The following is a 23,513-nucleotide window of genomic DNA, read 5'->3' on the forward strand; positions in this document are numbered from 1 at the left end:
ATTACAATATTACAGGGAAAACCCAACAAATCCCACAATGAGCAAAGCACTTGGCGACGGTGGAGAGAAAAAACTCCCTTTTAACAGGAAGAACTCTCTGACAGAACCAGACTCAGTTGTGGGCGGAGCTTCTGTCTGGACCGGTTGGGGTGAGGAGAGAGAGGAGGAAGAGAGGAGAGGTGGGCAGAAAGAGGGTGGGAGGAGACAGTAGGAGAGAAGAGAGAGAGAGGACAGTTGTACAACCGCCGCTGTAATCTCTACCAGACTGATGCTTATAATTAAAAAATACAATTATGTTGTTGTTATTATTAGTGATGATATTAATATTAATAATAGCAATAATAATGACGGGTTTGGGTCCTGCAGCTCTGGGGTCAGAGATACACTAGGAGAGATAGAAAACACAAACAGGGTTAGTGACATGTACTGTAAACATATGGGGGATGGGGGGGTAGTATAACAGTTGCTTTAATTTCTACCAGACTGATACTTATAATTAGTGAAAACTGATACTTATAAATACAATGATGTTATTAATAATAATGATAGTAATAATAATAATGACGGGTTTGGATCCTGCAGCTCTGGGGTCAGATCTACTAGGGGAGAGAGAAAACAGAGTTAGTGACATGTAATGTAGATACATGGGGGCAGAGAGAGAGAGAGAGAGATTGAAAAAAGTGGGAGAAGGAGAGAACGGGAGAGGGAGAAAGATGCTCATGATATAAGTTCCCCCAGCAGTCTAGGCCTATAACAGCATAATAAAGAAATGGTTTATTAAACACCTGAGCAGTTCTAGCTATAAGCTTTATCAAAAAGGAAGGTTTTAAGTTTAACTTTAAATGTAGACAGGGTATCTGCATCCCTGACACAAACTGGGAGCTGGTTCCAGAGGAGAGGAGCCTGGTGGCTGAAGGCTCTGCCTCCCATTCTACTTTTACAGACTCTGGGAACCACAAGTAATCCTGCATTTACAGAGCGAAGTGATCTATTGGGATAATATGAAACTATGAGCTCTGTAAGATATGATGGAGCTTGATTATTAAGGGCTTTGTAGGTTAGGAGCAGTATTTTGAATTCTATTCTGAATTTTACAGGAAGCCAATGCAGAGATTCTAACACTGGAGAAATATGATCTCTTTTTCTAGTTCCTGTCAGAACTCGTGCTGCGGCATTTTGGATTAGCTGGAGGCTTTTCACAGACTTATTGGGGCATCCTAGCAGTAATGAATTACAGTAGTCCAGTCGAGAAGTAACAAAAGCATGGACTAGTTTTTCAGCATCCTTTTGAGATAGGATGTTTCTAATGTTCTTGATATTGCGCAGGTGAAAGAAGGCTGTCCTAGAGACTTGTGTTATGTGTGAGTCAAAGGACATGTCCTGGTCAAAGGTAACTCCAAGGTTTCTCACAGTAGAGCTGGAGGCCAAGGTAATGCCATCCAAGGTAACTATATGATCAGATAATGTTTCTCTGAGGTGTTTAGGGCCGAGTATAATGACCTCAGTTTTTTCTGAATTTAGAAGTAAAAAATTTCAGGCCAAAGTCATCCAGGCCTTTATGTCTTTAAGACAATCCTGAAGTTTGTCTACCTGATTTGTTTCATCTGGCTTTATAGATAAATACAGCTGGGTATCATCAGCGTAGCAATGGAAATTGATGTGGCGTTTTCTTATAATATTGCCTAAAGGAAGCATATATAGAGTGAAAAGTATCGGTCCCAGTACAGAACCTTGTGGTACTCCATGTCTCACTTTTGTATGAATGTAAGATTTGTTATTAACGTTAACAAACTGAAATCTATCAGATAAGTAGGACTTAAACCATTCTAGTGCTGTTCCTTTAATCCCAATGTGTTCTAGTCTCTGTAACAGAATTTTGTGATCGATGGTATCAAATGCAGCACTAAGACCTAAAAGGACGAGAATAGAAACATATCCACTGACTGAGGCCATGAGAAGGTCGTTGGTAACCTTCAGTAGTGCTGTTTCTGTACTATGATGTTTTCTAAAACCTGACTGAAAGTCTTCAAGCAGACTATTCCTGTGTAAATGGTCACATAACTGGTTAGCAACAGTTTTTTCAAGGATTTTAGAGATAAAGGGGAGGTTTGATATGGGTCTATAGTTAGCTAAGATATCTGGGTCCAGAGTCGGTTTTTTGAGCAGGGGTTTAACTACTGCCACCTTAAAGGCCTTTGGTACATAGCCTGTCAATATAGATAAATTGATCTGATCTAATATGGAATTATTAATTAAAGGTAATACATCCTTAAATAGCCTTGATGGAATAGGATCTAAAAGACAGGTTGATGACTTGGATGAAGTGACAAGTGAAGTCAGCTCAGCCAGATCTATAGGGGAGAAGCATTCTAAATATAAATCAGGCGATACTATTGGTTCAGAACCTACTGTACTGGACAGTGTGTCTGTGCCATTAGTGGGAAGAAGCTGGTAAATTTTTTCTCTGATGGTAATAATCTTATTAGTAAAGAAACTCATGAAATCATTGCTACTTAGAGTTGGAGGAATAGACTGTTCAGTAGAGCTTTTACTCTCTGTCAGCCTGGCTACAGTGCTGAAGAGGAACCTGGGGTTGTTTTTATTTTCCTCTATTAGTGAAGAAAAATAATTGGTTCTGGCATTTCGGAGGGCTTTCTTATATGTAATTAAACTATTTTTCCAGTCTAGGTGAGAATCATCTAGACTATTGGAACGCCACTTCCTTTCTAACCTACGTGACGTCTGTTTTAAAGCGCGTGTCTGTGCATTAAACCATGGAGCTATCCTCCTCTGATTGACTGTCTTCTTTTTCAGAGGGCCGACAGTGTCAAGTGTGGAACGTAGTGAGGCTGCTGCACTATCAACAACATCATCAGTCGCCTCTGATTTCTCAGAATTGACTGTTTGACAATTCCAAACCATCTGTGCACATGGCAGTTTGTGTCCCTTGTTTTGCTTGTGCCAAAGGCTTCCTCTTCTTTGTCAGATGCATACCGTTTCAAATTCCCCAAAAGCACACCACTCCAAAGGGGAAAAATGCCCAAGTAGGTCTGAAAAAGTACATCCACAATCCCTGGGCAGAAATATGGATTTTCTTCAGCAAGAGGGGTCTCTGCATCCTCATTTTCAAGCTGTCCCTATACCTCATCAAAGACCTTCTGGAATACACTTGTGAAGGGAGATCTACCAACAATTGTGCAGGCATTCCGTCTTTCTGCATCGTCTTCCTCCTGAGATAAGGGGCTTTCTTCTATTTTTTCAGTGTCTTCCATGTCCGGAATCATGGATTATTTTATCAGATCCTGCATGACCTTCAGATTACTCTTGACTATGTTGGTATTTTTTTTGCCAGTTAATACAGTGCACAGTGAGTGGAAGATTTTGAGTGCTGCGGTCAGTGAGGTAGTGTTTTGCAACCTAGCAAATGCAAAGGTGGCAAAATCTTTCAAACCTTTGTCTGCTGTTCTTCTGTTAATTGACTGAGCGACAGCTTTGAGTAAATGTGCAGAGCATATGTGTAGCACTGAAAACGCACTCAAATCATTCCATGTCTTCTGTTTTAAACAAATAGCAAGAGCCCTGTCCAAGTAGTTTACAATACTCTCCCTGTTGAATGACAAAAGATCACTTTGGATTAGTGCAGAGCTGTAATCTGTTTCGATCTGATGTACTCTTAGTTTTGTGTACTGTGACAATTTCCGGAGGAACTGCATGAGCCAGAATGTGATGGGTGGTATGGAATGTTCATTTGTCAGCATCTCACAGACTGGGAGGGGAGGTGCATTCTGGCCTCCAGAAAGAGTCACCAAAATTGTCCAAAAGCATTTTTTGTCCAAAATAAGAGCTGTAGTGTGACCATGGGAAGGTCATCTTTGTGTGAGGTGATTTTTGTAAATCTGCACTGTACAGTAGCGAAGTTATTAAAATGATTTCAAATAAAGATTCACCAAAATTGTCCAAAAGCATTTCTTGTCCAAAATAAGAGCTGTAGTGTGACCATGGGAAGGTCATCTTTGTGTGAGGTGATTTTGACGACTCTGCACTGTACAGTAGCGAAGTTATTCAAATGATTTCAAATAAAAATTCACCAAAATTGTACTAAAGCATTTCTTGTCCAAAACAAGAGGTGTAGTGTGACCATGGGAAGGTCATCTTTGTGTGAGGTGATTTTGGTGACTTTGCACTGTACAGTAGCGAAGTTATTAAAATGATTTCAAATAAAAATTCACCAAAATTGTCCAAAAGCATTTCTCGTCCAAAATAAGAGCTGTAGTGTGACCATGGGAAGGTCATCTTTGTGTGAGGTAATTTTGGTGATTCTGCAATGTACAGTAGCGAAGTTATTAAAATGATTTCAAATAAAGATTCACCAAAATTATCTAAAAGCATTTCTTGTCCAAAATAAGCGCTGTGGTGTGACCATGGGAAGGTCATCTTTGTGTGAGGTGATTTTGGTGACTGCAATGTACAGTAGCGAAGTTATTAAAATGATTTCAAATAAAAATTCACCAAAAAGCCCGGAATTCAGGTCACTTGGATGAAAATGTTACTGTAGCTCATTGAGTACACAATTCTGATTGGGAAGAGGCTACGCTTGTGTTTGTAAGTTATTGAACCGAAAACCCGAATCTGTCAGTTTTAAGGCCTGTCTTCAATGTGACTCTCCGCACCGCAGCACAGCGACCCGGATTACTCAGCCGCATATGTTGTCGTCGACACGGACTGCGGCCGGAAGGGGTTCGGCCTCACGTTCACATTGGTGAGGCCCCCTCATCCACACACGGTGTTGCACCGCCAGGGAACATCCGGTCCCCGACACTTTGAGCCGCTGTGTTGTTTACACAGTGCTGTATTACAAATTCTATTCAATATTTCTCCGCCAAGGAAACTGAAAACCCACTTGTTCAGACTGCACCGTCCAGCCCATTCGTGATTCTTGCACTTTAGGGTTATATCTTCATGGGTCAATGAACTTATTTGGAGTGGCTTTGCTGAGGCATTGCTAAATGACTGTAATGTACTCAGAAATCTATGGACGGTTACATTCATACATACCATTGCGAAACGAGATTGGGCAAAACTATTTTCAGTCCTATCTAAGTGACGTTAAGTTATACATAAGTTATATCTTAAAACTTAATATTTTCTGACATATCTTCACAAATCGGTCATATGGAGATGCTAGTTTTGGGTGAAGCAACCTATAGCCCTAGGTGAGGGTCTGCTCTAAACCCTATTTATACATTTGTTCAAAAATGATCTGCATGAAATAATTTTATTTTGTTGACAAACCAAAACAAACTCTAATTAGGGCACATACATAAAATTCTACAATATTCTGTGATTTGAAACAATGATTATACAAGAAACCGACATGCAATGCCAAGATATTACTTCATAATGAAACATCATATGGAGGAGTCAAGAGTGTTTAGCGCCGGCTTCTCACTGGTCCTTTAGCGCCCCCTGGTGGTAAGGTGTGGGTAGTGTTTGACAGATTTTTGTTCCTCCAGTGGTGTGTGCGGTGGAGGCCCTGGAGACTTCCGTGGGTTTTACCGCCTCCTGACCAGTGATGGCCAGATGAGATGGGTAAGAGCAGGCGCACAAAGCCAAATAAACAAGATGCAAAGAGGTGTCACAAATCACATTTTAAAACCTCAATGCTGCTGGAGTTACTTCTCTATTTTTTTTACTCACAACTGCTATTGTCAGGACCCACGGGTCATATTATCTAGGCCAGTGGGTCAGGACTAACAAATACTTCTCAAACTATCAGCTTGAAGGGGTTTGCTCTCTTGAATCCAGGCTTTTCAAGAACTTCTCTCTCCAAACACAAGAAAAATAATTTAGAACGTGCAATAGATTATAAATTTACAGTTTAAACCCTCTGACCCCCATATCAGATTTTAACACACCTTTTCAATTGTCTTTAAAAGGATAGTTCAGTGATTTTGAAGTGAGGTTGTATGAGTTACTTATGCATAGTTAATGTTTCCTAATGGAGGTGGTGATCAGCTATGTCATTTAACGGAGTTGGAGGAGAAGTGGAAGTAGCGAAAGTCTGAGTCCCACTGTTGCAGACACATTTTTAAATGCTCAACTGAAAAAATATATATGTTCAATTGTACGCTAAAGGATTCATTTTTTTCACTGCTTTAGTTTTGCCGCCAGACAGCCATTTAAGTTTGCACTTTTTTTTCAAGCGTAATTCGGCCATGTATGTACTGTATTATGTCTGATACACTCCAATTTTTGTATTTACTTCAGAGCTATTTATGTAATGTTCAATAATTTAAGGGGGCGTAAAAGGCGACTTTTAAAATCTCTTGTCTTGGAAACAGTTGGGACCAGAGAAAGGAGTGATCCACCTGGCCACTGCTGCAGTTCTCAATGCTGTGTGGGACCAACAGACTCTCTGCTTCTCTTTTCTAATTCAGACATACTAGTGAACGCTCAGGTGGGCAAGCAGCAGAGAGGTGAGCGCACTGAAGAGTCTTTAATTGTATGGCTGAATGGGATGTTGTAGAATGAAATTGCCTCTTTAAAATCCAACAGGAATAATATAAGCCTGCATAATACGTCCCTAGAGCCCCTGATTGCTCTATTAAAACACACTTTTCCATGAGTATTTATTATAGTGTGGACTTCTTATTTCACCTGCCAGAGGATCAGATGCTGAAAGAGGGTTATCCTGCGTACACCACCTCCTGTGCTTGGCTTGGGTACTCAGACCAGCAGCTCAAACAGGTCCCTGTGCTATAAAATGCATGAATGCATGATATTATATATTTCTAGTTAGACATAAAACATTTTGTTGTTTTTTTCACTGTCAGTGGTGTTTTTCTGAAGCTCTGCACAGATGCACTTAAAAATGGCTGGACCAAGTTCATGGTGAAAGTCGGCGCTGATCTGGAGGATGACATTCGCAGGTGTCGACTCATCAGGCAAATGATTGGACCAAACAACACGCTGGTTAGATTGTTTTTGCCCCAGACCTTCGTTGTTTTTAGGAAATGACAGTTCAATAAAGTGTTTTTGTGTTAGATGATTGATGCCAACCAGAGATGGGACGTGGGCGAGGCCATCAGCTGGGTGTCCAGCCTCTCTGAGGTCAAGCCTCTCTGGATCGAGGAGCCTACGTCTCCAGATGACATACTGGGTCACGCCACTATCTCCAAGTTTAGGAAGTTTGTTTTAACAGATTGTTCAGATTATGAGACAATGGGCAGCCAGACACAGACAAGTAAAAGTATCCGCCTACATAGGAGCAAGAATAGTGTATTTTTGTGTCTCTTTCAGTTTGAGCCACTTTTTGTTAATTTTTCTGGTTTTGGAGTCATTTGATTGACAATCGAATATTGTGTCACTGCAAACAGAGGCTCTGGCCCAGGGGCCCTCACCCCTCTGGCCTGAGCCTGCTGGACCGAATCAGTTCAGTCCATCAAGGGGGCAGGACTGATTTAAGATGCTTGACTTTGTTGTTGCAGGCTTTGGCTCCACTCGGGATTGGAGTGGCCTCAGGGGAGCAGGTCAGAGCTCAAGTTTGTCTAAGACACAACATAGACTGTACATTAAGATGGATGACGCTTCCTCCCATTGAACAAAAATCAAAATCCTGGATATGGCTGCCGCCATCTTGTGCTTTTACGTCGTTTGGACCCAGAGTCTGCGTAGTAGGGATCGTGGTGACCAATCAAGTCAGTCTATCAGGAAATTTCACCTTGTTTTTATAGCACCAATTTACAAATAACTAATTAGAACCAATCCCATTGGAAGAATGAACACTTGAACATACATCAGTGTGATAAGAACTACCTCAAATGACAGGAAAACAAAAGGAATTCCTCGTGCACTTAGACTTTATTGTTTGCTCCATGTCCCATCTGCTAACATGGAGGAGGTGGGCTGTGTAACCTGTACTGCAGCCAGCCACCAAGGGGGGTTGATACAGGTTATTTGGCTTCACTTTTTTGGTGCTATCATGTCGTCCATCTTTCTATACAGGCTATGGGACACACATACATTGACTAATGAAATGATAATGTCCAGTTGACTCACTGTTTCCTCTCCAGTGTCATAACAGGGTGATGTTTAAGCAGTTCCTCCAGGCGTCAGCGATGCAGTTTGTCCAGATCGACAGCTGCCGTCTGGGCAGTGTCAATGAGAACCTAGCTGTGATGCTGATGGCCCACAAGTTCCAGGGTAAGACGTTCCAGCTTTATTCTCAACTTTGTAGTTTGTATTTTATTTGACTCTTTACTAATCTGAAGCATTGTTACTCATATTTCTGTCCTAATGTTGTGATCTTCAAATTGCTTTTAATTGATTGATATTGTTTGCCTTCAATTCTTCATTTTTGTTGGTTCCGTGTGCAATATAAATAATGTTTATCATTATTTTTTTCTTCCCCGATGCTACATTTCCCATTTTCCTCAGAAATTCGTGAATAGATAACGACTAAACTTGTGCCAGTACCAAAGTAAAGAAACTCAGGAGCTGAAAATGAAAATGACTTGTAAAATGATAAACGGAAGTGCAAAATAAGTTTGAACTCTCAATTATTGGTAAATAAATTACGATTTTTCTCTTTTTACTAAGTGAATGGAGAACTAAGTATAAACTCGATTTTTAACCAAAAGTATTTTAAATTAATGTGATTCTCTATAGTATGATCATATTAAAAGTATACTACTTATTTCAACATGTTTACCATACACATAATAATCCCTGTTTTTCCAGTGCCTGTCTGTCCTCATGCTGGAGGAGTAGGTCTGTGTGAGCTCGTCCAGCACCTGATTCTGTTTGACTACATCTGTTTGTCTGCAAGCCTCAGCAACCGGTGAGAGCAGCATGTGTTTTACTTCCTGCTTTCAAATGTTGAGAGGGACTGGTCAGTGTGTCGTCATCCTAATCATCTTTGCAAATTCATTTCCAGGATGTGTGAATATGTGGACCACCTCCACGAACACTTCACCAGCCCCGTGGTGATTCAGGACGCCCACTACATGCCCCCAAAGGTACGATAGTGTGCCAACTATAAACTGTGGATTACCTTCTCTACTTTACATAACTCAGTCATTGCTTGCAACTGCTAATATACACTTCCTGTTCTCAGGACCCAGGCTACTCCTGTGAGATGCTGGAATCTTCAGTGTGGAGGCACCAGTTCCCAGAAGGAGACGTTTGGAAGCTGCACACGAACAAATGAGAGTTCATCTTGAACACGTCACCGAAGGCTTTATTAGACTCATCCGAGTTACATCAACTAAACACAGCCAGCTCGTTTTGTCTTTTTTTTTTTTACAGCACAATTTCAATTTTACACTTTGTGAACAGCTTAATTGCTCCATGTTTCCTGGTACACATCAGTGACATTTCAGAACAGAAGCTGACACCACATGTATCATCTTTTTTTTTACAGAAATACATGAATCAAAAGCTTATTGAAACATTTTGGAGGCATTCGGGACAGTTCAGCTACAGAAACCCAAGTGTAGATTTGTTAAAACAAGTGAAAGAACTTAATGTAGTATAAAGGTTTAGTACAACACAGGAAAATACCCACTTAGTTTTTTGGTGAATTAGATAAACTCTTCTAATGATTTTGTTGTATGATCTTTGTAATAAAAAAGAACATCAATCAGACATAAATATACAACAGTGTGATAACTAGTTTTCCAAAGCCCTTTACCCTTAAACATGAACCATATTCATCCTTAATTGTCTTTAGTTTGCGATTGTTACACAGCCATCTGCATCTTGATGGTGGGATGGGGGTTGTAGTCAGTAATCTCAAAGTCCTCTGCACAGAAATCATCAATTTTCTCCACGTTTCTCAGGATCTTGAGCTTGGGGAAGGGACGTATCTCTCTCTGGAGCTGCAGGTGTAGACAGATGAGATCATGTTAGTTTAAATCCAGCAGAAAACAGAGGGATTCAAAGCTGTTTCAACTAACCCACCTGTACTTTGAGAGGTTCAATGTGATTGACGTAGATGTGGGCATCTCCCAGGGTGTGAACAAAGTCACCGGGCTGAAGGGACGGGAAAAAAACACATGACGACTGAGGTAACAAGAGCGTTAAATGAGAGGTTTGATGTGAGAACACCGCTCTTACCTTGAGTCCTGTGATGTGGGCGATCATGTAGGTAAGAAGTGCGTAGCTGGCGATATTGAAAGGGACTCCCAGACCCATATCACCCGAGCGCTGGTACAGCTGACACGACAGCTCGCCATCACACACGTAGAACTGGCAGAGGGCGTGGCAGGGTGGCAAAGCCATGTGGGGCATGTCTGTAGAAACACAAGCAGGAAGATATTTGAATTGTATTTGTCATCCTTCAACAAAGTGAGATTTGAGAGTTCTAGGCCAGCCTGGAATGAATAGTCCACTTTAACCACACCTTTGGGGTTCCATGCGCACATGATGATCCGTCTGTCTTCTGGATTCTTTTTGATGGTGTCAATGACTTTCTGCAGCTGGTCAACACCTTGGCCTGTGTAATCTGTTGAAGAAATGATCCGTAAATACCCGAAGCCTGGTAATCTGTGAAATGTGTGTCTAGGTTTCACATTGCCTTTTTATGAGAGCCAAAAAACAACATGCCTATGACCTGTTGCAAACACCTCCCCTTACTTGATTGGTCTATTGTAACTATCTCTTGAAAAATCAAAGAAATGATTCATTATTTTGTTACCAGACTAAGTCACAGTAAAGTATCTCCTGTGCTCCTCTCCCTATGTGTTCCTGCAGCTCATTTTTCTGTGACAATCCCAAAGTGTTTTCACACTGCAAACAAACAGAGGTTTAGTTTTAATCCGGACCAACAGCACCTCTTTGATGAAACAGGAGGTGTGAAATAAACTTTATTATTTTCTTGGCAATAGTTTGATGATCTGCATATCAGCCTTTGTGAACATGACACCCTGGCTTGCAGCATTTCCAAATTATATTGATCTAACACACAAAGAAAAATGAATCTGCGGAAACTATTCTGATAATTGATAAATCGTGCCATTCACCTCTTCAGTTAAAAATGCTACTTTTTGCTACTTTAACATTTCATCGGCTAAAAGATTGATCGATTAATTGAGAAGGAAAATCTGAAGATTCATTGATTTTGAATTATACTTTGATCATACAACTAAATCTACATTTCAAGTCTATTGAAAGAATTAAAGCTAACAGAAAAATATATGTGTGGTAACACTTGGTACACCACGATGTCATGCATACAGAAATGACTTACAATAAATACACAAGTAGTGAGATTATAAGGCCGTTCTCACCCTTAAAGGGACAATGAGCAATTTTAATCCAATACACTTTGTAAAATTCAGCAATTATTTCCTCACAGTCCACTAGCTGTCGGTTCTGTACGCGGCGAAAAACAAAAAAAAGTTTTTCGGCTCAGTCCTGGCTCTGTAAATCAAAAATGAAAAAATGGTGCAGACCGCACCTCACAACACTGTGCAGTTTGTAAACACCACTCCCTGACACCTTAAGAGACGAGCTAGCGACAGTAGCTATGACTCGGGATTTTGCCTCGTGGTTAGTGCGTCGGTCTTACATACTTGAGGCTGCGGGTTCGAGCCCCGACCAGTGCAGTGAAAGCATCAACAAAAGAGAGGAATAAGCCTTCTCCAAAATCACTTAATACTTAATGCAGGAATAAACAATATGGTGCATCTACCTCCCAAAAAAATAAGACTTTGACATAGTGTACCTGCATGCATGTCTGTGTATTCTGCACCATAGTGCCTCCACTGGAAACCATACACAGGTCCCAGGTCGCCCTCTTCTCGGTCTGTGAACCCAAGATTGTCCAGGAACTGCCGAGACCCGTTGGCTTCCCAAATCTTCACCCCTTTGGCAGAGAGCTCCTTGGCATTTGTTGACCCCTGTGAAACACAAGAAAACATAACAATATCTGTGCCTATTTCAGTGTTGACACAATACCACATAGACAAATGTTGCATGTTAACTTAAAGGGTCAGTTCAACAGCGATCTTTCCAGATATGTAGGTATTGTGGGTGGAGTTTAGTTTGCTCCAAAAGCATAATATCAACACTTTTTATAGGAACGATTTCTTTGGCAGAACGTGTCCCAATGACAACTCAACATTGTGAGGATAGTGGAGGAGACAGTTTCTTTTTCCAAATATGGATCACACCAAAACTGACAGCATGGCTATTTACCACGAGAGGACAGTGAGAAGATAATATATATTTTAAATAATTTGTGAACCAAGCTTAAAATAGAAGCAACTCATCACTCTCACCTTAACAAACCACAACAACTCTTCGAGGATCCCTTTCCAGAACACTCTCTTGGTCGTCAGCAAGGGAAACTGGTCTAAAACAAAAAATGAACATTGTTTACATTATTGATTGTTCCTCAAGTTTGTTACTTAACACTGTGACCAAGATATGCACTGGATATTTTAGACTGAATAACTAACTTGTCGTTCCCCTCCAGTGACAAAATGGAGACACTGTTTCTAAATAACCCCAAAGGCATCTTTGGCATTTCTGTTCTGTAATACACTGTATTTGTATAGTCATAAAGACTGTATATAAAGTCATACAGACTACTCAAAGCGCTTTGCCGTACAAGTCACATACTTCACACATTCAGCTGGGTTGGTGGTGGGCCACAGCCGCCCTCATATATGGCAACTGATGATTTATAGCACCTTTCAGAACTAGCTTCACAAAGTGCTTTCACAAAAACATGCAAATCACAGACAATTAAAATCAGCATTCAAACAATAATACGAACTGACCTCGCAGACTGTATTTATATAGTCATAAAGACTGTATGAATCTAACATGTACAGTATCCAGACGAACTGACCTCGCAGACTGTATTTATATAGTCATAAAGACTATGTATATAACATGTACAGTATCCAGACGAACTGACATCGCAGACTGTATTTATATAGTCATAAAGACTATGTATATAACATGTACAGTATCCAGACGAACTGACCTCGCAGACTGTATTTATATAGTCATAAAGACTATGTATATAACATGTACAGTATCCAGACGAACTGACCTCGCAGACTGTATTTATATAGTCATAAAGACTGTATGTATATAACATGTACAGTATCCAGACGAACTGACCTCGCAGACTGTATTTATATAGTCATAAAGACTGTATGTATATAACATGTACAGTATCCAGACGAACTGACCTCGCAGACTGTATTTATATAGTCATAAAGACTGTATGTATATAACATGTACAGTATCCAGACGAACTGACCTCGCAGACTGTATTTATATAGTCATAAAGACTATGTATATAACATGTACAGTATCCAGACGAACTGACCTCGCAGACTGTATTTATATAGTCATAAAGACTGTATGTATATAACATGTACAGTATCTAGACGAACTGACCTCGCAGACTGTATTTATATAGTCATAAAGACTGTATGAATCTTACATGTACAGTATCCAGACGAACTGACCTCGCAGACTGTATTTATATAGTCATAAAGACTGTATGAATCTTACATGTACAGTATCCAGACGAACTGACCTCGCAGACTGTATTTATATAGTCATAAAGACTGTATGTATATAACATGTACAGTATCCAGACGAACTGACCTCGCAGACTGTATCTAGCCTGAGCACCGAACACAGACAGGACTCCGGTCCCGGTTCGGTCGCCCTTCCCGCGGCCGTGCAGCATGATGTACTCGATCTGATCCAGATACCCGCGCTCGTCGCAGAGGACACCGAACGTCTTGTTGTCCGCGGCCGGACGCTCCGCGTGCAGCTCCTCCGTGTGGATGTCTGCAGTGGCGGGCATTTTGTGGACAGAGGCGAGGACGACTTCGAGGGGACACCTGCAACAAGAAGCGCGATGTCGGCAGCAGACACTTCACATTTTCCCGGGTTTTTTTTTTTTCTTTTCTTTCCTCTCTCTCTCTCTCTCGCTCTCTCTCTCATTCTTCTTCTCTTATTGTTTTATGGCGGTTGGCAATCAAGGAAATGGCGCATTACCGCCACCAACTGGTAAGGAGTGTGGATCGGAATCACTAAAACAAATCCAAACAAATGAAAACAAAAACAAAAACAAAAACAAAACAAAACACTGTCTCATATTTTGGACAGTGTACTATGATGTGTTCTATTGTTTCCTCTCGTCCGCAATTGTCACAGTTTCCTGAGTTATGTTTTCCTATTTTGAATAGTGTACTATTATTACATATTGATTTTGTACAGTGTTTGTTGTATTTCTATTAAAATGTCTTTCTTCTGTCTGTGTGGCTGCTACTAATACTGAGTAATGATGAGCTTGAGTCAGAACAAATTATTGTTTTCATTGGTCTTACTTTTTCCAACCATTGTACTGCTAAAAGAATTGCCAACATCTCCCCGGTGTATATTGATAACCAATCACTGATTATTTTCCCACTTGTGACATTAAACTCTGGTACTGATACTGTTGTTGCTACTTTACCATCAGAGCTTTTGGATGCGTCTGTATATATCTTTACATTACCATAATAACTATCAATTTGTTTCTGTACACTGAACCAGTTCCTCTTCTGTCTATTCTTTTCTCAAAGGGTTAAATCCACTGTGGCATCTGGGAGTATCCAAGGTGGAATTACAGACAATGGTACTGTTGGACTGACATTCAACGTATGTACTTGTAGTTTCTCACATTTCCTTTGAACTTCCCATCCAAAACTTCTCATTCTCCTCTTCTCCTTCTCCCAACAGGGTTTAAGAATATCCTGTGCTGGATGATCCTCCCTGTGCCCGTGTAACAGTCCCCAATAATTTATTCCTAATTGTATTCTCCTCATTTCAAATTACATTTCCCCCATTTCTACTTGTAGCGCTGCTGATGGTGTTGATTTAAATGCCCCTGTACACAATCTTTGTGTCTGATATTGAATCATGTCTAACCTTTGTAATGTTGTTTTTGCTGCTGACCCATATACTATGCACCCATAATCCAGAACTGATCTGATCAGGCCTGTGTAGATGGCCTTCATCGCTGCTCTGTCAGCCCCCGACTCCTGTCCCACCAAACATGTGACCATTCTTCCACTTTCTTAATGGATTCCTGCATTTTCTTTACATATTCTTTTGTTTGAAAAGTCTTTAACCCATCTAAATATCCGTCCTTTGATTCCTAGTTGCTTAAGTTTTATTAGCAATGCTTCTCTCCCCACCAACCAGATTCTGCCAACCGCCACTTCCAGAGCCCGTGAAATCTCTCCGGTCGTGTGAAGTGTCGCCAAACTGTCCCGGGACCAAACTTCCCGCCGAGCGTCACAGCTTCCCCCTGACCCGGCTGACAGCTTCTTCTTCTTCGTCTTCTTCTTCTTCTTCTCTTATTGTTTTATGGCGGTTGGCAATCAAGGAAATGGTGCATTACCGCCACCAACTGGTAAGGAGTGTGGATCGGAATCACTAAAAACAAATCAAAACAAAACAAAACAAAACAAAACAAAACAAAACAAAACAAAACAAAACAAAACAAAACAAAACAAAACAAAACAAAACAAAAAAAACAAGCTGCCTTCCAGGGTGTTTCAAAAGCTCCCACACACTTCAGGACAGCTGACAGCTTCCGGTTTGAAACTTAGTCTCGCGAGAGGACTGAAAAAATGGTGACAATCCCAAATTGATCCCTGTGATGATTGGGATTGTCACCATTTGAGATTACTCACAGCTTTTTACAGACTTGAGTTCATCTCCCTCTACAGTCCACAGAGAGAAACTCCAGTCGAATAATATGAACTCACCTGCATGGGCGTCATGTTTTCCTCCTGTTCTGCTCACTGAAAATGTCAGAGTCTGACTTCACTGAAAACTTTCGTTTTCAGTTGCTCCTACCCTGTTCACAAGAAACCGTGTGTGTGATCAGCTTGTGGGATTGATCTGCTCTGCTTTACTTCCTTTCTATTCTCTCCTACACAATTTATTTTGGAGTTGACACTTTTTCAATTGATCTCATTCCATATCTCAAATGCTTTTTAATTGGATTTTAATTCATTATATTCCATCTTTTACTGTGCATTTCTTGGTGGTTTAACTTTAGTAAAGCACTAGATATTCTGACCAAGAAAAAGCTGAAGTTTTATTAAGATTCCGCATATTCTGACATTTTAACAGGTAAAAGATTAGTGTTTTAAAAATCCTTCATCATTTTCAATATCTGTCACTTTGGAGATTGTCGTCTTATTGATCAATCAACATGATATTATTGAATTGGCATTTAAAATCCAAAGATATTTCATTTCCCACAATAAAAAGCAGCAAAATGTCCAATTTGAGAAACTAAAATCATGTTTGAATGTTTGAATGTAACTTCAACTCCACGTGCAGCAACTAAACTTAATTACATTAGTTTCATCAGTAACTATTGACCCTTCATAAAACACACTATTTGACGAGAAGGGCGCTGCAACATTTAACCAATGACATACAGTACCTCCACCAAGCCTGATGCCAGATATCGCCCTGTAAAAGAAAGTGACTCTGCGTCCAGATCCTCTCCAACATTTAATTGATTCCTGCTCGGGTCATGCCTCACCCCTTCACACATTTTAATGGAAATCTGTAGTTTTTGAGTAATCCTGCTGACTGACAGACATACAAACAAACGTGAAAACATCACGTTTGAGGAAAATAAAAACACTCATGAAAGCAACAGAGCTACAGCAAATCATCAACGTTTATTCTTCTGCACATTCAAAGAAAATTGAAGTAGAAGCTTGTGTCTTCTGCACTTTGAGTTGCTAGAAAATCGCTGTATAAATCCCACGTATTATTATTGTTATTATGAATATCAGCCATGTCATTTTATAAAACTAAGAAAAACATCATCATCTCATATTCCAGTAGTGGCACCAACCTTCTCAAATACAGTAGCCACAGTGTCCAGACAAAGACTGGATTTGAGAAATGTACACAGCCCATCTGGCGCCTGTGTCAGTTACCTCTTCACAATCTGTTCTCGTCTATCGGAATGTGTTGAAGGCACCAAACCTGGCCTTGTTGAATGTCAGGTCAATATTAATGAATTACCTTATAACAGAACGCCATTTAGATTTGTAGTTTTTAACTGAAACTTGGTTGGACCAAATGTATTTTTACTGTTCTCATCCCTTTGCACTGTGCTTTTATTTTATTAAATATATATTTTTTTCTTCTTCTTCTATTTTCATCTTGTGAACTTCTTGTCTGTGCTCCTTGCATACTTTAATTGAATATTGTTGTACCTTTACAACGTATACAAATAAAGTTGCATTGGTATGAACACGACGAGAGAGATTTTTCACGGGCTCTGGAAGTGGCGGTTGGCAGAAACTGGTTTGTGACTGGATCGGGATGATCAGGTAGATGATGACGACGGCGACATGGACTCTGACAACTGGACTAACGTAGGGAGCCAACGAGGAAGGGGAAATGGTGGACTGAGCCTAAACAACAAAAGGGGTCTGGAGAAGAACAGCTCGGATGAGGGAAGGCAGGTCGTTCGGAAAAAGGTAGTGAGAGAGGGATTTAAAATAATTATCAAATTTAAGACGGAAGACGTTCATATACCGATTAGCCCGATAAATCTGGCAAAGGAGTTAAAAAAGAAGATAGGAGATGTAGAAATGGCAAAGATCCTGAGGGATGGGAGTCTACTAGTCAAAGTTAAAACAGAAGAACAAAAAAATAAAACAATGCGAGTAGAAAACATATGCAAGAAGATTGTGAATGAAAAAATAGTTCTTGTAAAGAAGAAAGTGACAAGAGGGGTGATATCAGGTATTCCGGTTGAGGAGGACTTGCAGAGGCTCAAAAAAGCATGGTGGGGGGAGAGATTTACCGAATGAAGAGATTGCAGAGAAATAGTGATGGGGAAAGGGTGGACAGTTTATCTATTCTAATAGAATTTAATGAGAGCGAACTGCCACAAAAAGTGAAGGTTGGACCAATGATATTTCCAGTAAGACCATATGTCCCGGCCCCACTTCACTGTTATAAGTGCAAGAAATATGGACACATAGCAATGGTGTGCAAAGGGAAACAGAAGTGTCCTAAATGCAGCGGGGACCATAGAATCGAGGAGTGTAGAGAGGGAATGCAGGACAAATGCAGTAATTGTGGGGGACAGCATAGAGTCACATATGGAGGATGTGAAGTCAGGAAAAGGGCTGTGGAAATACAAAAGATAAAAACCGCAAACAACATCAGTTATGCTGAAGCAATCAAGAAAGTACAAGGACAAAAACCCAGACAACAAACAGAAATAGAGAACACAAGTCTGACAGCAGTGGTCGAACAAGCGAAGGACAAAGAAACAGCAGCATTAGTAGATGATATTATTCTGTTCGTCACTTACGTTATTAACTGCACGGACCAGGTCAAACACAAAACAGAGAAAATATTTTTTTTTAGCAAAAGGAGCAGAAAGATTTTTGGGGATCAAGAATTTGACATGGGAGCACATCAACAAGAGACTTGAAGCGGAAGGCAAACCAGGTAGTCAAGCTGAGGGGACATAATGAAAATTCTGCAATGCAACGCACGTAGCCTTTTAGCAAATGGACAGGAGTTCAAAGGATTCATTCAAAACCTCTCAAGAAAGCCAGACATTATATGTATACAGGAAACATGGCTAAAACCTTCATTAGAGTTCATTATAAAAGGTTACATGGGTGTTCACAGGGATCGAGGGGAGGGTAATGTGAGGAGGATGTGTTATATTTATAAAGCAGGGACTGCAGTACAGATTTTTAAGAGGGGATGAACTAGAGTATTTATTGATTGAAGTTTGGACAAAAATAGAGAATATAAAAATAATGAATTTTTACAATCCCTGTAAAAAATTAACAAGTGAAAAAATGGAAGAAATAGCAAAAGAGTTACAAGGAAAGGTCAAATGCTGTGGTGATTTTAATGCACATAGTACGTTATGGGACAAAAGAAATGACAATGATGGTATAGTTGTGGAGGAATTAATGGAAATTAAAAATTTTGTATGCTTGAATGATGGAAGTGGAACAAGAATAGATGCGACAACAGGAGTAGAGTCCTCCATTGATCTGACACTGGTATCTGATACGCTGGCAAGTACTACATGGGAGGTTATAAGAAATACAACAATCGGCAGTGATCATTACCCGATAATGGTAGATATTGGAATTGAATATGAGGGGGAGGTAACAAGAGTGGAAACAAGGGCATTCAATAGTGCAGGTTGGGATAAATTCAAAAAGATAACTGAGCAAGAAATGGAAAAAATTGTGGTTAATGAAAATGTGAATGAAGTAAATGAGTATGTTTGTAAAGCCATCTTAGAGGCAGCAGAGAAATCTATAAAGAAGAAGAATAGTAGGCATAATATAAAAGCTCGAAATAAAGCATTTAAAATTATTAGAAGGAATAGCAGTTTTCAAAATTTTATAGAATATAAAAGAGCACAGGCAAGTCTAAGGAAAATAATAAAAGATGCAAAGAAGGAATACTGGAGAAGATTCTGTAATACTGTGGGAAGGGAGACAGAAATTGGGAAAGTGTGGAGAATGATTAAAAGAATGAAGGGGGTAAACAAGAGAGTGGTTATCCAGTTTTGAGCGAAGGGGGAATAATAGCAGTGAAGGATGAAGAAAAGGCAGTGATGCTAGCTAAAACTTTTGTAAAATTCATAGTGAAGACAACATCAGTGGGGAAGGGACAAGAGGAAAGGAAAACACATTAGCAGGAAATGAAGGAATATTAAAGGAGGAAGAAGACATAGACAACTTAATTAATAAACCATTTAGTGTTACAGAGCTGAATCGATCTCTGAGGAAAACAAAGTTGTCAGCAACAGGAAAGGATCAAATTAATTATATCATGTTAAACCATCTTGGGGAATCAGCAAAAGAAAATCTTTTGGAGTTGTACAACAAAGTGTGGGAATCAGGTAAATTACCCAAAAGCTGGAAAGAAGCAATTATAATACCAATACCAAAAACAGAGAAAAATTGCTTAGATCCCAAAAATTACAGACCAATCTCATTAACGTCAAACATGTGTAAAATAATGGAAAAAATTATAAATGAAAGGTTAACATATCATAGGAACGTCCTTTTAATAGAAATACAACAAACACTGTACAACATCAATATGTAATAATAGTACACTATTCAAAATAGGAAAACATAACTCAGGAAACTGTGACAATTGAGGACAAGAGGAAATAATAGAACACATCATAGTACACTGTCAAAAATATGAGACAGTGTTTTGTTTGGATTTGTTTTTAGTGATTCTGATCCACACTCAGAGAGAGAGAGAGAGAGAGAGACAGAGAGAGAGAGAGAGAGAGAGAGAGACAGAGAGATTTTTTTTGATTTTTAAAACACAATATTTATTAAGATTTACAAGAGAACATCACAACAAAATAACAGAAAACCAGAATGAATCAGGTCATAAACACAGAGTGAAAGATGAGCTCTCCCTCCTTCACTGAACACAGACGTGGTGAAACACCACTGATTCAAAAACTCTTGCATGTCGTTCATCAGAGAGGAACCTGAAGTCCGCTCTCACCAGAGACACGTACGTGTGTGTCAGCTCGTGTCCGGACACATTTCCTATCTTGTCCTTCCTGCTTTTATAAATCGACAACTTGGCCTGACCAACCACAAAATTCAGCAACTGCCACTTTGCAGCATCTTGTTTTCTGTAGCCAGCACCAAAAATAAAAGCAGTCTCCGTAAACATTTCCCCACAGTCGAAAAACACGGTTTTTAACATGTTAAAAAGAGGTTTGAGTCTGTGACAGTCCAGAGAACAGTGAACGATGGTCTCCGGGTGTGGACAGAATGGACATGTGGAGGACACGGTGGGATTTATCTTGGACAGAAAGAGATTCACCGCCAGAGCCCCGTGGAGGATCCTCCACTGCAGGTCTCCAGACCTCTTGTTCAGTGGAGGCTTGTACAAGAGTCTCCACACCGGCTTGCTGTCCCGTGGGAGTCTGTCCTTCCACACCATGTCCGTCCTCCCACCCAGCGACTTCCTGTGAGTGGCCAGAACACAGTGTCTGTACAAACCTTTCCCAGTTTGCATGTGAAAATCAGCAGCAGTGTCCGGTGGGTCAGCATGACGTACTAAAAACCCAATGTCCGGAAAAGGGTCCCCCGAGTCTGGGGCTTCAGTTCCATCAGAACAGTCCCGCAGCATCTCCTTCTCCTCTCTCTCCAGTCTGTTGTTCCACTCATTCAGAATTGTCCTGGTGTGGCGGGCCGACCTCAGGCCCAGCAGGGAGGCCACTGTCTCCGTGTTCTGGAGACCAGGACCAGCAGCCTCCACGATCCCCCCAAGTTTCGTCACTCCAGCTCCCGTTAGCCTGTCGGTGAGTCCGGGTCTGCTGCCATCGTGGAGACCCAGCCGGGCCCCCCACACCAGAGGCTCCTCCAGGAGCCAGAACAGAGACGCTGCAGGTCCTAGTCTGGACCACTTAAAAAGTCTCCACGCTGTAAAAAGTCCTTGATAAAAGTGAGGCAGTTTACACAAAGGGACAAAACCACAGTCCACTAAGAACAATGAAGCATTGAGACCCAGACCTTAATAATCAAGCTCCATCATATCTTACAGAGCTCCTAGTTTCATATTATCCCAATAGATCACTTCGCTCTGTAAATGCAGGATTACTTGTGGTTCCCAGAGTCTGTAAAAGTAGAATGGGAGGCTGAGCCTTCAGCCACCAGGCTCCTCTCCTCTGGAACCAGCTCCCAGTTTGTGTCAGGGATGCAGATACCCTGTCTACATTTAAAGTTAAACTTAAAACCTTCCTTTTTGATAAAGCTTATAGTTAGAACTGCTCAGGTGTTTAATAAACCATTTCTTTATTATGCTGTTATAGGCCTAGACTGCTGGGGGAACTTATATGATGAGCATCTTTCTCCCTCTCCCGTTCTCTCCTTCTCCCTCTTTCTCTCCCTTTATATCTCTCTCCTTCTCCCACCTTTTCAATCTCTCTCTCTCTCTCTCTCTCTCTGCCCCCACGTATCTACATTACATGTCACTAACTCTGTTTTCTCTCTCCCCTAGTAGATCTGACCCCAGATCTGCAGGATCCAAACCCGTCATTATTATTATTACTATCATTATTATTAATAACATCATTGTATTTATAAGTATCAGTTTTCACTAATTATAAGTATCAGTCTGGTAGAAATTAAAGCAACTGTTATACTACCCCCCCATCCCCCGATATGTTTACAGTACATGTCACTAACCCTGTTTGTGTTTTCTATCTCTCCTAGTGTATCTCTGACCCCAGAGCTGCAGGACCCAAACCCGTCATTATTATTATTGCTATTATTAATATTAATATTAATATCATCACTAATAATAACAACAACATAATTGTATTTTTTAATTATAAGTATCAGTCTGGTAGAGATTACAGCGGCGGTTGTACAACTGTCCTCTCTCTCTCTTCTCTCCTACTGTCTCTCCTCCCACCCTCTTTCTGCCCACTTCTCCTCTCTTCCTCCTCTCTCTCCTCACCCCAACCGGTCCAGACAGAAGCTCCGCCCACAACAGAGTCTGGTTCTGTCAGAGATTTCTTCCTGTTAAAAGGGAGTTTTTTCTCTCCACCGTCGCCAAGTGCTTTGCTCATTATGGGATTTGTTGGGTTTTCCCTGTAATATTGTAATATTGACCTCACTATGTAAAGTGCCTTGAGACAATGTATGTTGTGATATGGCGCTATACAAATAAAATTGAATTGAATTGAATAGACCTGCTACCCCCCTCAAAATGGTGCTGGCCACTGGCATCCATACGACATCATCAGTCCCAAATAAAAACCTCTGTACGAACTGGAGTCTAAAAGCAGCAGTCCGGCTAACTAAGTCCACCAATCCCTGCCCACCCTCCTCCTTTGGCAGGTACAAAACACATTGAGGAGTCCAGTGTAGATCGTCCCAAAAAAACTTTAGGATGATCGACTGGATACTCTTCAAAAGACCAGCAGGGGGCTCCATACATTTCAGTTTGTGCCAGAGGCTGGATGCTACCAAGTTGTTAATGATAAGCACCCTGCCTCTGTATGAAATGTGGGGAAGCAGCCACCTCCATTTATTCAACGTTCCCTCCACTTTGCCCACCACCCCTTCCCAGTTCATTGCTGTGGTTCCCTGATCCCCCAGATAAACCCCCAGGTACTTTAAACCCCCTTTCTGCCAGGCCAACCCACCCGGAAGCTGAGGGAGACCTCCCGCCCATTTCCCCACAGCCAAGGCATCAATTTTGGCCCAGTTCACTTTGGCCTCTGAGATCTTCTGAAAAGCCTCAACAATGTGTCCTAAGCTATCCACATCGTTTTGACCCTTTGTAAAAACTATGATGTCGTCTGCATAGGCTGACACAGTAAAAGGTGTATCAAACCCAGGTAAAACCAGGCCATTGATGGATGAGTGGACATTGTGCAACATTGGTTCGATAGACAAAGCATATAACATACCCGACATCGAGAG

At 40.7% G+C, this 23,513-nt stretch overlaps 2 protein-coding genes across 6 annotated transcripts; one reads left to right on the top strand and one right to left on the bottom strand.

Annotated features, from left to right (window-relative positions):
• The first annotated feature begins 5,512 nt into the window (after positions 1–5,512).
• On the top strand, positions 5,513–9,373 carry LOC118287773 (mitochondrial enolase superfamily member 1-like). 2 transcript variants are annotated; one of them, XM_047327761.1, is made up of 10 exons: positions 5,513–5,589; positions 6,342–6,476; positions 6,665–6,747; positions 6,850–6,972; positions 7,063–7,179; positions 7,488–7,529; positions 8,073–8,202; positions 8,740–8,839; positions 8,936–9,017; positions 9,116–9,373. In XM_047327761.1, exons 1-10 carry the CDS (start codon positions 5,586–5,588, stop codon positions 9,206–9,208), a joined length of 909 nt encoding a protein of 302 aa, XP_047183717.1. In that variant the 5' UTR covers positions 5,513–5,585; the 3' UTR covers positions 9,209–9,373. The 2 variants fall into 2 exon arrangements, with proteins under 2 accessions (XP_047183717.1, XP_035469222.2); XM_035613329.2 differs by having other exon boundaries at positions 5,520–5,589; positions 7,045–7,179.
• tyms (thymidylate synthetase) lies at positions 9,218–15,369 on the bottom strand. 4 transcript variants are annotated; one of them, XM_035613328.2, is made up of 8 exons: positions 15,213–15,345; positions 13,630–13,871; positions 12,282–12,355; positions 11,726–11,900; positions 10,403–10,504; positions 10,117–10,292; positions 9,961–10,032; positions 9,218–9,878 (listed from the first exon to the last, which is right to left on the bottom strand). In XM_035613328.2, exons 2-8 carry the CDS (start codon positions 13,832–13,834, stop codon positions 9,741–9,743), a joined length of 942 nt encoding a protein of 313 aa, XP_035469221.1. In that variant the 5' UTR covers positions 13,835–13,871; positions 15,213–15,345; the 3' UTR covers positions 9,218–9,740. The 4 variants fall into 4 exon arrangements, with proteins under 4 accessions (XP_035469221.1, XP_047183715.1, XP_047183716.1 ...); XM_047327759.1 differs by having other exon boundaries at positions 9,961–10,292; positions 15,217–15,369; XM_047327760.1 differs by having other exon boundaries at positions 9,961–10,292; positions 15,213–15,363.
• Between the last annotated feature and the right edge of the window lie 8,144 nt (positions 15,370–23,513).

Source organism: Scophthalmus maximus, chromosome 16 (genome assembly GCF_022379125.1).
Source record: "Scophthalmus maximus strain ysfricsl-2021 chromosome 16, ASM2237912v1, whole genome shotgun sequence".
Lineage (NCBI taxonomy): Eukaryota > Metazoa > Chordata > Actinopteri > Pleuronectiformes > Scophthalmidae > Scophthalmus > Scophthalmus maximus.

Coding starts and splice junctions, on each gene's coding strand:
- LOC118287773 (XM_035613329.2), top strand. Junction 7,180..7,487: donor GTCACGCCACTATCTCCAAG/TTTAGGAAGTTT, acceptor TTGTTGTTGCAG/GCTTTGGCTCCACTCGGGAT. Junction 9,018..9,115: donor CCCACTACATGCCCCCAAAG/GTACGATAGTGT, acceptor TCCTGTTCTCAG/GACCCAGGCTACTCCTGTGA.
- tyms (XM_035613326.2), bottom strand. CDS start 13,974: ATGAGAGAGAGAGCGAGAGAGAGAGAGAGAGGAAAGAAAAGAAAAAAA. Junction 10,293..10,402: donor GTGCGCATGGAACCCCAAAG/GTGTGGTTAAAG, acceptor GTGTTTCTACAG/ACATGCCCCACATGGCTTTG. Junction 10,033..10,116: donor CCCACATCACAGGACTCAAG/GTAAGAGCGGTG, acceptor CCGTCCCTTCAG/CCCGGTGACTTTGTTCACAC.